Source organism: Lissotriton vulgaris, chromosome 6, assembly GCF_964263255.1.
Source record: "Lissotriton vulgaris chromosome 6, aLisVul1.2, whole genome shotgun sequence".
Taxonomy (NCBI): domain Eukaryota; kingdom Metazoa; phylum Chordata; class Amphibia; order Caudata; family Salamandridae; genus Lissotriton; species Lissotriton vulgaris.
In genome coordinates, this window is record NC_141694.1 from 1688607661 (window position 1) to 1688623110 (window position 15450).

General features: G+C 47.3%; 1 protein-coding gene across 3 annotated transcripts in view; it reads right to left on the minus strand.

The window, feature by feature from the left end:
* Positions 1-1112: 1112 nt before the first annotated feature.
* Positions 1113-15450, minus strand: part of LOC147709322 (spermatogenesis-associated protein 7 homolog) — a 1261012-nt gene continuing 1246674 nt past the window's right edge. For 2 of the 3 annotated variants that reach the window (XM_086925463.1, XM_086925462.1), the window contains one exon: positions 1338-1547. In XM_086925463.1, coding sequence (XP_086781589.1) covers positions 1431-1547 — 117 coding nt within the window. In that variant the 3' untranslated portion in view covers positions 1338-1430. Of the gene's footprint in view, positions 1548-15450 lie in introns of all 3 variants that reach the window. The other variant, XM_086925461.1, reaches the window with a different exon arrangement.

Below are 15450 nucleotides of genomic sequence, written 5' to 3' on the forward strand. Positions count from 1 at the left end.
TAGGAAACTGGCTTATGTGACCATCAATTTTAAGGTTAAAAACTGTTTGATTGACTTTTAGACATCATATTAAAGAACAGAACATAACGATAACTCTCTCTCCGCCCCCAATGGAACCCTTTGTGCTCCTCCGCTAAGATTTAACTTTATTTCTGTTTTTGGCCTTAGACTTTGTTTATTGAAGATCTTTTATTTTCTTTTAATCCTACAAGTAATAATGCTCTCTTTCTGTGTATTTGCTAGAACAGGGACCTCCAGCCTTTTCTGCAATAAGAATTAGTTATATTCAATGAAAATCATAGCGAGCTACTAATATTAGTGTGACAGTAACCACGTCAGACAACATGGCCACCCCATGCAAGCTAACCAGCAGTGATCACCTCAGTTCGTCAGGCCGGGTTGCCAGCATGTGAAAAAGGCTTTATGAATTTGGAATGACTAACCATTGTATATATCTGACAGCCATAACTGCACTGATAATAATCAAGCCAAAAAGTAACATCAATGCCTTTTGATTCATCACTCAAAAACCAACTTTAAATATATTTTGGAAACAACTCATTTTTTCAAAACATCAGCTTGTGAGTCCTGAAAATACACGCATTTTTGATCAAGTACACATATTTCAATTTTGCGATGCATATATTAATTCAACCAAGCAAAAGCTTCTAATTTAGTAGGCTGGGCTGCACACAGAACAGACACTCTTGCAAACGATTGTGTTAGACTGAGTGTCATTCTAACTGCAGTGTACCATTTATGATCACGTTTATTTGCCCTTGAATATTTGATTTCTTATTCTGCAATGCATTCATCAAAAGATGTGTTATTCCACTGGAAGAGGACGATCTCGAGGGATCTGAGAGTGACGAGGACCAATGATTGGGTGTGTGGATGATTGTTGGGTGGTACACTGATGCGGGCTGGACTTCCATAGAGAGGGGGGTATGGGGGGGTGAAAAGGGGCAGGAGGCTTAGGAACATCTGATTGGTCCCTCTGTAGATAGACTGTGATGCGAGATACTGATGACACTACCTCACGTACATGCCGAACTATGTGTGCTATTCTTATTGTTTAAGTTTCTTAAAGGCAAAACACTAACAAAAAACATAAAATGCAAACTGTATTTTTACGATACATGTATATTCCTTCTCATCATGTTGCCAGGATGGCCGGATTCACAACAGGAACTCAAGGGGCTGTTCCACCTTCCGTCCTTTTACGTTTTTTGTGTATTTGCAAAAGACCCTACGAATGTATATGAATATATGGCTGCTGATGATGACGATGCTATTTCTGTTTTGCACCAAAAATAAAAAAAAAATAAAAAAAGAGATGTGTTATTCCAGAGATGCTGTTTGCCTTCTTCCAATAATCTTTTACTATTTGGCACGTGGATAAGAAAACAATGGAATTTTTAGGATGAAGATCAGGCAGCGAGGTTGCTGTCATTGTACTGAAATCCAGCAGAGCTGATAGAGAAGTCTAGTTCATTGCTGTTGGTAAGTTCGTCAGTAAGTTCTTGCAAATAGTTTTTCATCTTCTTCTGAAAATGAGGAAAGAAAAAACATAAAAAGTCCATTTATATTTTCAATATTGAACACTAAATATAGCTTTATTGGCATTATGAATACATGTATGGGACACTCATCGAATATATAAATATGCAGGACAATCATCGAGTAACTGTTGTGTTCTGGAACTCCCCTAATAATAATAATGTGTTTATTTCATGTTTAAATATCTATCTTAATCCCATCATCATGGCCTTGATTAAGATGCGGGCCACACATAAATCTCGAAGTAATTTTAGTTTTGTTATAGAAGCGCGCCATCAGCGATTTAGAGGTTCCTAAATTTAGTGGACGCTCTACCGAATACATATGGCCGGGATGCCTATCACCCCCTCCCAACACAATCCCCAAGGATGGGAAGACGGACACAGTTCTGAACTTTTGGAAGGCGGGAGGGAGTTACCCTCCCGGCCGTATTTATTAAAAATATGAAACAAAATTAAAACATTAAAATAACAATTTCATATCATGTACAATTTTTCATTTACACATTTCACTGCAGTCACGTTTATTGGCTAACCTTAACAAATCTCTAATACAAAGGTTCTCCTAGCCGAGTCTAAACATCCTGCAAATGCATACTTTCTAAAAATTGTACATCCTATCATTACGGGCCAACGGCAAGGTCGTAACCGGTGTCAGATCCCTACTACCAGAACTCCCCCCTCACGGTGTGAGGGGCGGTCGCACAGAGGACTGTACCTCAGTGCCAACTTCCAATTTCCCTTGTCTTAGCGGGGGCCCCTTGTTTAACTCGACGCCATCTTAGTGGTCGTCCGAGGACTCGTGTGAGGTGTCTAGAAGGTAGCGTGGACCCCCCTCCCACCCCACACTGTTCACCATATCCGCCGTCGCGGATATCCTGGCCCCGGGAAATTCCTAGGAGGGGCATCGAGCCGCCTCCTCCCCTGGGAGGGGCCTATGACCGCCTTCCCTTCGGCGACCCCATACTTAATGGGTGCCGCCTCCCCAATGTGAGGGGCCAATGGCCGCCTCCCCCCGGGCGCTCCCATCCATAATGGGTGGCGCCCCCTCTAGGGATATTGAAATTACTGCTCACCGATCATGACCTTACCGCCACAGGCCGGATAGTTGACCGGCTATCCGGCCCCCCCACACTCCTACTAAAGGTCATGACTATACAAACCCCGTAACCATGCTATGAAGTCTCCTATGAGTAAGACATTCCCCTCCCGGGACAGATGAACCCCGTCTTCGAGATACATGTTATCTCCCCGGATACATCCATGCGGAATACAGTGCAACTGTCCTGAACGAAACAATCTACCCAGCTTGTTATTAACTTTCTTTACTGAATGATTCAAAGCTGACACAGAGAGGGCCCCCCGCCACACCTTTCTTGGAATCATGTGTGACCATGCTATCGTGCACCCCGGAATCCTCTTTGCCAACCAGCTAACAGTGGATAGAACACGCTCGAGGAGTACTCGCCGACCGAGCGGCACCAAGTCATTGCCCCCCAGATGCACTATGATTATAGACGGCGGTGACCTTGTCCGCCCTAACAGTTCCTCGACAAAACACTGAAACCGGTCAATACAGAGCCCGCCCCTTCCATGGAAGGTCACCCTGTACCCGTATTCCCCAGCTGTGTGAATCATGTCACCTGCTTTGAATACGTCATCGGCACGCCTCACGTATGAGTGGCCAACGACCCACACCACTCTTTCCTCAGCCGGTGATCTTTGACCGCTGGTTCCCAGGTGTCGGGTCAACTGCACAGTCCGCCCCGCCTCGCAAGCTCGCGAAACTGTAAACCAAACAAAAGACAAGAAGCGTGAGTGCATGACATTAGCTTCACAACATGTGCAACCGCACATACCTTTTATAACAGTTCGAGGACCATCGTCCCAATCGTTTCACCGTTTCCACACTCTGACCCCTGGCTGTAGCTTCTGTAGCAGCCCCTATCCTGAAGGAATGGGTCCCAAAATCGCTTGGGTCCAAGCCCGCTGCCGCGATTGCTAACGTTAACACCCGCTGGAACTGAAACCTTGTCAGTGGGGTGGCGTCGGTGTGTCTCAGCAGGCTTCCCCCCCATGCTGCCGCCCTTTGCGCCAGGTATTCCTCAACACACTGCACCGGGCACATGGGGGACCCTCGCATGCGCTGGACTACAATACTGTCCCCCATCGCACTCTGGTCAGTTTTAGACCTGGCTATTGTGATTACCATTGAATCACCCTTGATCTGAACGTGTTCCCGACATAGACCTCCCCCCACATCCTTCTTATTTCTTGCCACCAGCTCGCTCACCCGCATAGCTCCATGGAACGCTAATGCGAAAGCGGCCCGGAACAGCACTGCTTCGGACTGGGAGGAACAGGTCGCGGGGAGCACTGCCATCAACAGGGACAGTCTTTCTAAGCCAATCGGGCGCCTTTCGTCTACTTTATGACCCTCGAGGCGTTGCCACCCTCGTAATGCCTTCTTAACCAAAAAGGACGATGTAGGGTCCTTAATGCCGTACGCCTGCGCCATGAATGCAATGGCGGCCCGGTGCATATTGGCCGTCGCTGCTGATCGGCCAGCTTTGTGAAGTGCTACTAAGAATTTCAGCACATACTCTTCCTCTCCCCACTTATCCCCTCCTGCCGGACCCAAAAATGCACAATAGGAACGAAACGCTCCTTCGTATGCCTTCCTTGTCCTGGGGGCTAAGCTGGCTCCCACGAGGTCCTGTAATCCGGGGCACCGAGTGACCAGAGAGTTTCGGGAAATGGTGCCGCCACTAGATCCGCAGAAGGTAGATAACCCCTGAAAGCCTGCATGTGGGAACGAGAGAGTGCATCAGCCGCCTGGTTTAGTACACCCGGCACATGCTTTGCCCTAAACTGAACGTTCAGTCTCATGCACAATAGTACAATTTCCTTCAGCAATCTCAGAATCAACTTGCAGCGTGCTGCCTGGTTATTTATGCATTCCACCACGGTCATGTTATCGGACCAAAATACCACAGACCGATCACGGAACTCGTCCGGCCATGCCTTCAGGGCCACCAAAATGGGGAACAATTCGAGAAAACCAAGGTTACCTGTTAGCCCACTGGTGTGCCACCACGTCGGCCATGTCTGCGCCGACCATTGATTACCAAAGATGGCGCCAAATCCCACGCTCCCTGCCGAGTCGGTCCACAAACCCAGCTCGTCCGAGGACGCTGGTGGCTTGCTCCATACCACTCGACCGTTGAAACCCGCTAGAAATGCCAGCCATATGCGCATATCCTGGCGAACTTCTGTCGACAGTCTTGTGTGGTGGTGTCCTTCCTTGAGACCGACCATGGCTTGTGCAATAGAGCGGGAAAAGGGGCGAGCCATTGGTATCACTCTGAGGGCGAAGTTAAGCTGGCCCACCGCTTTCTGCAACTGATGGAGCATTACCTTCTCTTTGCTAATGCATAATTCTAGCGAGGCCCTAAATTTCATGACTTTGTCACTGGGCAAACGGAAGCATCCCTCCACTGAATCGAGCTCAATTCCAAGAAACTCGAGTGAAGTAGATGGCCCCACGGTTTTCCCCGGTGCCAATGGCACGCCGAATCGTTTCATGAGATTGCAAAATTCAAGTAAAGCCTGTGCACATTCCGTGTCCCCGGCTGGCCCCAAGAACAAGAAATCATCTAGATAATGCATAACCTGCGTATAGCCCGTAGCTCTGGTGAACGCCCATTGCAGAAAACAACTGAATTTCTCAAAATAAGCACAAGAGATGGAGCAACCCATTGGCATACATCTGTCCATGTAATAGCATCCTTGAAACACAAAACCCAACAGACGCTGATCCTGCGGATGTACCGGGAGCAACCGGAACGCTGACTCAATATCCGATTTAGCCATCAGCGCCCCGGGCCCCAGGCGATTCAACATGGCGACGGCCTCATCAAAGGATGCGTACCGTACCGAACAGACTCCTGGGTCAATGGCCTCGTTTACCGAAAGACCCCTAGGAGCCGACAAGTTATGAATTAATCTAAATTCACCTGGGTCCTTCTTGGGGACCACTCCCAGCGGTGAACAAATGAAATCGGGAACCGGCGGGTGCCTATATGGGCCGGCGAACCGCCCCCGAGCAACCTCCTTCGCAATCTTACCTTCCACCACCATTGGGTGCTGCTGAACGGACAGTTGATTTCTGCACAGTGAGTCCCCCCGAAAATCCCCCGCCGGGATGTGGAAACCATTGGAAAAACCGCCCCGTAACACCCCAGCGGAGACATGATCAGGGTATTCGTTTAGCCAGGGGATCATTGCCATGATATCTACGGGGGTAGGTAGTGGTACCCCTTGGCCGATATTAGACCTGTTTGGTACCTCCTCTACCCCGGTATCCCCATTCTTGGCTCTGCACGAACTTTCCGGGTGTGAAGAATGTCCGCAGCCTGCACACTCATGCCTGAACTTACATGTCCCATGTGGCCTGGTGCACTTGCCTCTGTTAAAATTCCAGCAAACTCCTTTTCTACCCCCATTCCCATTACTCCTGGGTTGGTGATCCCCTGCGGGGTTTGCTCGAAAGGGCGCCGCCGATTGATGGCGGGAAGGCGCCGACCCATACTCACCAAGCGAGGACGATCTCGTCGTGCCCGGCAACAGCTGCTTCTGCCAAGTAATGGAGTCGAGACAGTCCCACGTCGGAGACGAATCGTGCTCCTTGGCCTTACGAAACTTACTATCATAACCCCTCCATTGATCGCCCTCATATGTTTCGTAGAAATCCATTATACGTGTCTGATAACAGGCTAATTCAGTCATAATCTCTGGCTTACGTTCACCCATATTAGCAGTAAACATCCCAAAGGCCTTGGCCCAATTAGAGATCGTCTCATCCACCCTGAAGCCCGCCATTTTGGCGCGCCACACACTCGGATGCAACAAATCCTTCTGAGCCTTAACATACTCAATCTCGTGATGATCCGTCAGGAGCGAAAACATATTTACATATTTATCAGCCCAAATCCTCTCTTTCGTGGCCAGAGGAATATGCTGAACTACTTTCTCCCTCCTTGAGGGCAAAGACCCCCCCGTTTGCCATTGGCAAAGGCTGCTTACCAGACTCCACAGCTGGTCCCGCTGATTTTCCACCGCCAGCCGCTGGTTCTCCCGTGGGAATCTGTGAGGGGACAAAAGGAACATTCGCCTTCGCAGCATCTCGTGATTGCCGCAACTGCTTCATTAATAACCTAGCCTCTTTGGCCGTGTCTCCGGGCGCTGCTGCACCCTCAGAATTCTTTCCGAGCCACGCGGCCAACTGGGCGGCCAACTCCGGAGGCATGTCCTCCCCGCTGGTGGGCGTTACTACAACCGGAATCGGCTGGCCTGCATCCGGGATCGGTACAGGTACCGGGGCCTCGACTGGACTAACTGGGCTTACCGGGGGTGACTCGGGAACTGGGGACTCCCCCCCTGCCGCCCTATTCCTAGCCCTTTTACCTCTCCCTGCAAGTACTACTCCCGGCAATGCTGGTCCGATAACCTTCTTCGGTCTGCCCGTATTATCCATTGCCGCCATTTTTCTTTTTCATGTTCGCCATGTCCTTCACCAGCATGCGGAGCATCTGCTCCATCCCAGCCTTCTTTCCGAGCTTCTTGCCAGGCATCGTTGTCAGAGATTTGACCCTTGCTGCTTCGCTGCTCGACGAGGTCCTGGCTCCAGAGGTCCGCCGATACTAGGAGAGAAGGCTCCTGGAAGAGAAACACAAAAATTACAAGTTCTCAAAAATTGCTCCTTGTTCCGTCTAGGGCTCACGTGCAACGAGGGGTGCAGCTTCCAAGCACAGGAACAAGAGGATGCTTCTCTGGATTGTTGCTCCTTTTATTCCTCCTCGGGAGGGCGTGTACCCTCCTCTGATACGCCTCCGGGGCGTGACCAACGGTGTAGGTGTCTAGGACAACCCCTTCTTGGGCGGGAAAAGGCGCGCCCCGGCTACGCCGCTTCGGGCATACCAGCCGAGACACGCCCCCCGCCCAAAATGGTTTCCCGGGGGGATCCGGGCACCCTGCCATACGTTCGGGGGGACCGAGTGGTCGCCTCTTTCCATTCTGCAGGTTCTGACATCATTTTCGCTGAGAAATGGAGAAAAATGCACTAAAAAAAGTGATATAACCTTCACCATATTCACGGCTAGATTTCACAGGGCTTTGCACTATTGCAAAGTCATGAAACTTCTGCAAAGACCTGATAAACTATTTACTTTCTATTGTAAATCTTTTTTCACACAGGAAAGTTGTCTAAAATTAACACAAAAAAACACTTTATGGTATTTTGTGTTACTTTTCATCAAGGAGGAGTTCCAGAGGTGGTACATGGTCGTTCCCACACTCCCACCCAGGGGTTTTTAATATACAGCCCTATCGAGTTAATCTGTACACAGGACTTTGTGCCACAAACCTATGTGTCTTGGAGGCAGGCATAACGGAGGGGGTTTTATTTTCTCCTATAAATAAGAGAAGAGAGCGAGAGCATCATATCATAATAGACATCGTGCTGTTCTGCTCTCTCCCTTTAATGCACGACACTACAGCAACTTTAGTAAAAAAAAAAAAAACATTATTTTTTAGAGTTTTATATAGCGCTAACTAGACCCGAAGATATCAGGTATCAGAGCGCTGTACATGAGCACCAGTTGGTTACAAACAGACATATTCATTTGTGTTGGGCACGGGGAGATTAAGTGATTTGCCCAGAATCACAGGATGTTGAGCTATGTTGGCGAGACTCGAACCCGGTTCCCCAGCTTCGAGGTCAACCGCTCTGGCCGTAAGGCTACCTCCTCTCCCTTGTTAATGCACTGGGTTGCATGATTTACAAGTAAATTTTCCTTTGGGAGTGGATTTTCCCCAAGATGAGTTTACACAAGATGAATACACATAGACTTTAAGATTTGCATAGATTTGTATATATTTCCATTAGTGCTTTTGTGAATGCCTTCAAAACTAGGACCCAGTTTTTAGTAGCTGTCACAGAACGAAGTGTAGCAGCCAAAAATGCACTGCGTTGTGTGACAGGGGAGTGCCATATTTACAAAGATATGGCTTCTCCTCCCTTTGCAAGAGCACATTTTCCTGCACTTTTCACACGATGGAGCAACCATTATTTTCTGAATGTTGTGTATCTATTACAAAACTTTAATATATGTGATATTTTGCATATTCCTTGGCTCTTGTGTTTTATTTCTTTTGTTCTCTCCTCTTTCGATTCTTCATAGGGTTGTACATATTACTAATAACATTGTGTGTCTTGTGAGAATTTGTTTCTCTTTTTGAAATAATTTTTGTAGTTGCTATGTTAACCATTTTGTTGGCTGACCCAACTGTACCCAGTTCCATACGGACCTACCTGGGTGTGTCTCAGGTCGGAGCACATTAAACATTAGGAGGCTTTACTCAATCTTAGACTTAGTGTCTACACAATATCCCCATTAAGTTTGCCTTATTTTGATTTAGAAAGACGTTTGATTCCCTTGATTGAACATACATGCACTGGGTATTTAATTAGAATGGGTTCTGCAAACGCATTGCTGCCTGTGTGAAAATCCTATACTCCGCACCTATTGCTAGAGTGAAAACAGGCAGGATACTGCTCTGAAGTGGGACTTATTGGACCCCACCCTCCCATAGACTATCCCCTAAGGGCCCGATTCACAGAACTAACTTAAGACAAAATCCTAATGTTTACCATTTACTCATTTTGGTATTCACAGAAGGTGCTTTCTCATTTTGGTATTTACAGAAGGCACTTACTCATTGATGAGTAAGTGCCTTCTGTGAATACCAAAGTGAGTAGTTGCACTTACTCATTTTGGTATTCACAGAAGGCACTTACTCATCAATGAGTAAGTGCCTTCTGTGAATACCAAAATGAGTAAGTGCCTTCTGTGAATATCAAAATGAGTAAGTGCCTTCTGTGAATACCAAAATGGTAGTAAGTTTGGGATTTTGTCTTAAGTTAGTTCTGTGAATCGGGCCCTAAGACCTTAACTCGATGGACCGTACTCTCTATAACTCGAGCTGGGAACTGTACAACATCAGTACTCTGATAAGCTTTCAAGAACTTTGCGACCAATATTGCATACACGAATGGCAATTCATAATATACGAACGCATATACGCAGCACTGCGCGCCCAATGGCAGGCGGTTCCACATGAAACACCAACACATGAGCTATTACAGACCTTGCAACATTCGGATTGGGCCATAAACTTGTCCAGTGGCTGTACCACACCCAGCTACAACCTGTTGATTTGGAGTTTTTCCCTACTCTGTGACCGATGGGAAACTGACATAGGTAGGGTATTTAATGATAAGGAAAGGCAGAGAGCGGTGCAATACCCCACCCCGAGTATCACAAAACTTTCGATTTCAATTAATATAGTCTTATGTTCTATACAGCACAAACTTTAACCTGTCAAAATGAAGGAAATTCTTCTCTACCGCTCCTACACACTTTCTTATACATTTTGTGGTAACGCATGCGGATCATCCACTACTGGAGCAGGGTGACTGACGCAGTAGCCATAGCCACAGGAAAGCCTGGTTTATGTCCTTCTGAGACTCGTCTATTGGGATTATTAAAGAGACCCAAAACAGACAGGGCGAAGAAACTACTTCTTAACGTAGCTCTCTTCCTAGTTCAACGCACTTTAACAATGGCATGGAAGAGTGCCTCTCCCCCTTCTCTGGCTAAATGGCAGCGTGCACTAATGCAATCGCGACTACGGAAAAGCAGTCGCTATATGCGGACGAAACAAGAGGGCTACACAAATGGAGTGAGCTTGCAGAACCATTGCAGACCCATATTAAAAACGACAACAACCCCCTCCTGAGGGCAAACCATGTTGTAATCACCATATGCGTTCCGCCAAGTACATGATGCATCCTCAGTAGACAAAGAATCTGTTGTACACAGTCAGAAGGTGGGACTGGCATCCCAGCAGTTCATGTAGAGGACATGGGTAGCACGGGTAAGCCTTGGCTACTCTTAGAGAGAACATGCAGCTTGCTTTCCTGACCTATAGTGATATCTGCTATGAGGGCTCCATTTGTGGGCAACCCACACCCGCCTCCCACGACTTAGATGCCAACCCTTCTAACAACACTTAACTATTACTGTGTTATAGATGTGAGGTCAGATGAAGCGTTTATCTGTTATCTTTCCACAGAGTTGGGATAAGGCGTCTATTTCTCTGTTTACTGCACGTACTGCAGATAACAATTTGCTGGCATACTGAAGAAACATAAAAATTGGTGACTGTGTTGTACAAACGTACAGATTCTACCTTGATATGTGTTTGTCAGTTGATCAATAATATGTACAGTCTGTACTTCACCCAAATTGTTGTACATGCCGATGCCAATAAAAATATTTTTAAAGGAATGGTCGATATGAGGGGTACATATAGGTAGGTATTCAGGTATAATATGGACGCGCGCAGCATTGATACCTTCGCGCTAGCTGCTACAGGTTTTTTAACTCTGCCCTGACTGTTCTGTTTTTAAAAAATTACTTTTATGTGCTGTTTCCTACCTGCATCTTGATTGTGCTCCCCGCACCTCCACTCCTTCAGCCCCTACCCCAGTCCACCACAAGCTTGCCCGATTGTTGTGGAGGGTAGTCAGGGCGGACGATCACCACTTCCGGTTTGGGAAGGTGGAATCAGGGGTTAGCGCTCTAGCCACATAAGGGAGATGCCATTTCCTACGCGCAGCGGATGCGCGCCAAAGGCAAGCCCGCTGCGCCCGTCCGTGCCTGTTCCGCGACCAGCGTCAGCCATGCTGCCGACGGTCCCCTTATGTCAAGGCTCTGCTGGTCTAGGTCCCAACTACTGGCTCTTAGAAAAGGGATATGCAGTTGCCACTCACACTGCATCCCCTCCCAGCTTCTAACTTACTATTTCAGCTACGATCATTGTTCATTTTCCTTAAGCCCACCCACTGAGTGGCTCTCCGCGTGGGGCAGGGAAGTCACACTTATCAGCCCCCCTGATGCTATCAAGGCCTATCTTCTTAATTGCAGATCTCTCCCTCGTCATGCGGGAGACATTTGGCTCTCCCTGTCCACCTACTCCTCGGACCTAATGTTTTTGACGGAGACGTGGGTTAAAGATTCCTCCAACCCCGACCTTGGTCTGGCTATTCCCCCGGATTACCGCTTTGTTGGGATTAGTCGTACAGGCACTAAGGTGGGAGGAGGGATCGCTGTAATCCTTCGCTCTCACTGGAAGATTACTTCTAGGAATCTTGTGAACATTGGCTCTATCGAAGCTACGTATTTTAGAATCTCAGATGCAACGCAACTAATCTTAGTGAGTGTTCTGGTATATAATTCCCCTGGCGCCTCTCCGTCTTTTCTTACTGAGCACCTCGCTACTATTGCTGACCTCTCCTTGAGGCATCTGCATTTTACCATCCTTGGAGACTTTAATTTGCATGTGGATCATGCCGCATGCTCCAAGGCTAGACGTCTTTTGGATACTATGGAGGGCTTGAACTTTCTTCAGCGGGTACAGGGCCCCACTCATCGAGCGGGTCACACCCTTGACCTCTTATTTACGAATTTTTCTGGCCTGTCCACTGCGCCCCCATTACCCCTTACCTGGTCTGACCATTACCTGATTCTATTTAATCTGGCCATTTCCCTGCCACCTGCTACTTCAACTAAAGCCAGGGACCTGGGCAGGAAATGGTATAAGGTCACCTGCGATGCTCTTGAACCTATACTGGCCAACTCGAGCTGGCAGACTTCTGGCGATTTGAACACCGATGTCTCTAATTTTAATACTTGCCTCTCCTCTGCCATTGATGTCATCGCCCCAGTGAAACCTCTTTCCTCTGCCAGATCTAAACCCTCGGCTCCTTGGTTCTCCCAGGCCCTACGTTAAGAAAGGAGCAATTGTAAACAGCTTGAGCGCAGCTGGTGACTTATCTATGGTTCTCTGGCTAAAGCCACCTATAGAGCTGCAATAAAAAAAAATCATGAACTTAAACTTATTCACTATGAGAGAATACTTTATTAGTAAAATGAGTGCTGCTGATAATTCTTCTAAAACTCTATTTAAAATTGTGAAGGATTTTGCTAAACCGTCGGTCCTCGCCTGTTCGATCAGCCACAGTCAAGATCTCTATGATGGCCTTTCTAATTTCTTCCACGACAAAATCAATGATATCTCCTCCTGCTTCAATCAGGCCTATGTTAACCCTTCCCGGGATCTTAAAGTCCCTCAAGAGAAAGCGTTTGTCGCATTTAAAGCAATTTTTATGGAAACTGCCCTGTTGAAAATGCGGCTTGCAAATCAGGGTCCCCGTTAGACCCGGTTCCCGCCCAGGTGCTTAGCATTCTTGCCCCTGTCATCGCGGCCCCATTCATTTCAATCCGGAGCTCTTCTTTATTCTCAGGTCAGTTCCCCACATCATAGAAGCAGGCCATGTCAATCCCCGTTTTAAAAAAAGCTGACGCCGACCCCTCCGTGTTCAGCAACTATCGGCCTATATCGCTCCTCCCCAAACTAGCCAAGGTACTGGAAAAAGTTGTGCAAGAACCACTGGGCGACTATCTGGAGTTCAGAGAACTTCTCCACGACTCTCAATCCGGATTTAAATCCGTTTACAGTACGGAGACTGTGCTGTCGGAGGTAACTGAGACCATTCGCGAGTGCGTGGATGGAGGTGAGTAGGCCATGTTGGTGCTCCTCGACCTGTCTGCGGCTTTCAATACCGTCTCTCATACCATTCTGTTAGATAGACTACACAGTCTTGGGGTACGGGATACCCCCCCTGGCCTGGATAAGATCGTTTCTGAGTGGCAGAACCCAACAGGTCTTTTTCCGGCCTTTTGTTTCAAAGGAAAGAAAAACACTCAGCTGCGGAGTGCCTCAGGGCTCTGCATTAAGGCCCCTCTTCTTCAAAGTCTATCTTTCACCTCTGGCTGAGGTAGTTGAATATTTGGGGGTCAGAGTGATCTCTTATGCTGATGACACTCAGCTTGTGTTTTCATTTAGAGATCACTCTGACAGCGGCATGGCCAACTTAGGCGCTGCTTCTCCAATATTGTATCTTGGATGACCCTCAACACTCAAGCTCAATACAGACAAAACCATGGTGCTGTTCTTCAATCAAAGTGCCCCACTTCCGTCTCCTCTGTGGTGGCCGTCTGAGATCAACCCTCCCCCGATACCTGTAAAATCAGCACGAAATCTGGGTTTCCAAGTCGACAATGAACTGTCATGTAAGACTCAAATCAATAGGATCACTTCTGCATGTTTTGGCAAACTTTGCATGATTAGCAAAATTCTCCCTTTCCTCCCTCTGGATTCACGTAGGACTGTCATCCATGCCCTTATTACTTCTCACTTGGATTATTCCACCAGCCTTTGTGTGGGAGACCCAGCCTATCTGATCAATCGGTTGCAGATTGTGCAGAATGCCACTGCTAGGCTGATATGCAACATCTCTTACCACCACTCAATAACCCCTCATCTGATGAAACTTCAATGGTTGCCTGTACCCTATCACATCCAGTTTAAAGCCTTGGTCCTGGCTTTCAGGGCTTTAAATGGCCAGGGGCCGGCGTATCTCAGACGTAGGCTAAAGCCTGTTCACTCTGCCCGAGCTCTCAGATCTAATCACCTCCGTCTTCTTCTCTCTCCCCGTTTTCGCCATTCCAGAATGGGGGGCAGAGCATTTGTAGTTGTCACCGCCAAACTCTGGTAACGTACCATTAAGTCTGCGCCTGACTAAAACTGAATCCTTGTTCAGGCGCAGCTTGAAGACCTGGCTGTTTTCCAACCTCTAGCCTACAAGCTATCCATGTTGCTCTTAAGTCCGTAGCGCTGGGACACCCCCGTCAGGGGTAGCCGCACGCTTTATAAGCTTCTAAAGAATAATAATAATTATAAGTATTAAAAGAAAAAGCCAGAAAAGTTGACCTCGTTTTCCAGCATCCACCTCTACGGGAAGTGACATCCCTGCACTTCTCGGAATCTATTTCTTCAGGAAGTGACCGCATTTTCCAACATCTACCTCTGCAGGAAATGACATCTCAGCACTTCTCAGGATCCATTTCTTCAGAAAGTGATATCAATGGTTTCCTACCAAAGCCATTGTTAAAAGAAAGAGCCATAGAAACAGATTTCATTTCCCAGTATCCACTTCAAAATGAAGTGACATCCCTGCACATACTTGCATCCGCCTCTTCAGAATGTGACATCACTGCACTTTGAACCTGAAATGTATTGCTTACTCCCTACTTATGTTATCTGCCCAGGGTGTCCCAGTTTGGTTCAATAAGAACTAGACGCTGCACGGACACCCTCTGCAGTCTCTCATGAAGACCGACATCAAGGGCTGCAGCAAAGCACCAAACGTGACTGCGCATTGGCTAAAAGCAGGTGGGTAAATCAAATATCACTAACTGGAGTCCAGCAACCCCCAACTCCTAGCACAGGTTCTCCTGTGCTAGCAGAATACTGGAAATGTAAGTTAAAATTAAGAGAAAGGTAATAAAGTTAAAACATACATACAAATAAAAGGGCAACAGCCCTTCCAACATGGCGTTTCCAGGATCCAGGCACCTCCCAAATTCACACAATGTGTCTACAAGGAAAGAAAAGCTGGTTCAATCTGTTGCAGCCACTGCACAGACTCGCTATGTGGTCCCTTGTGAAGGCTGACATCAAGGCGCGTGGCGAAGCACTGAATGTGACTCAGGACATTGGCTAAAAACAGGTGGGTAAATCAAATATCAAGAACTGGAGACCAGTGAACCCCAACTCCTAGCACAGGCTCCCATGTGTTAGAATACTGGAAATTAAAGTTAAAATTAACAGAAATGTGACAAAGTTAAAATTTACAATAAAATTA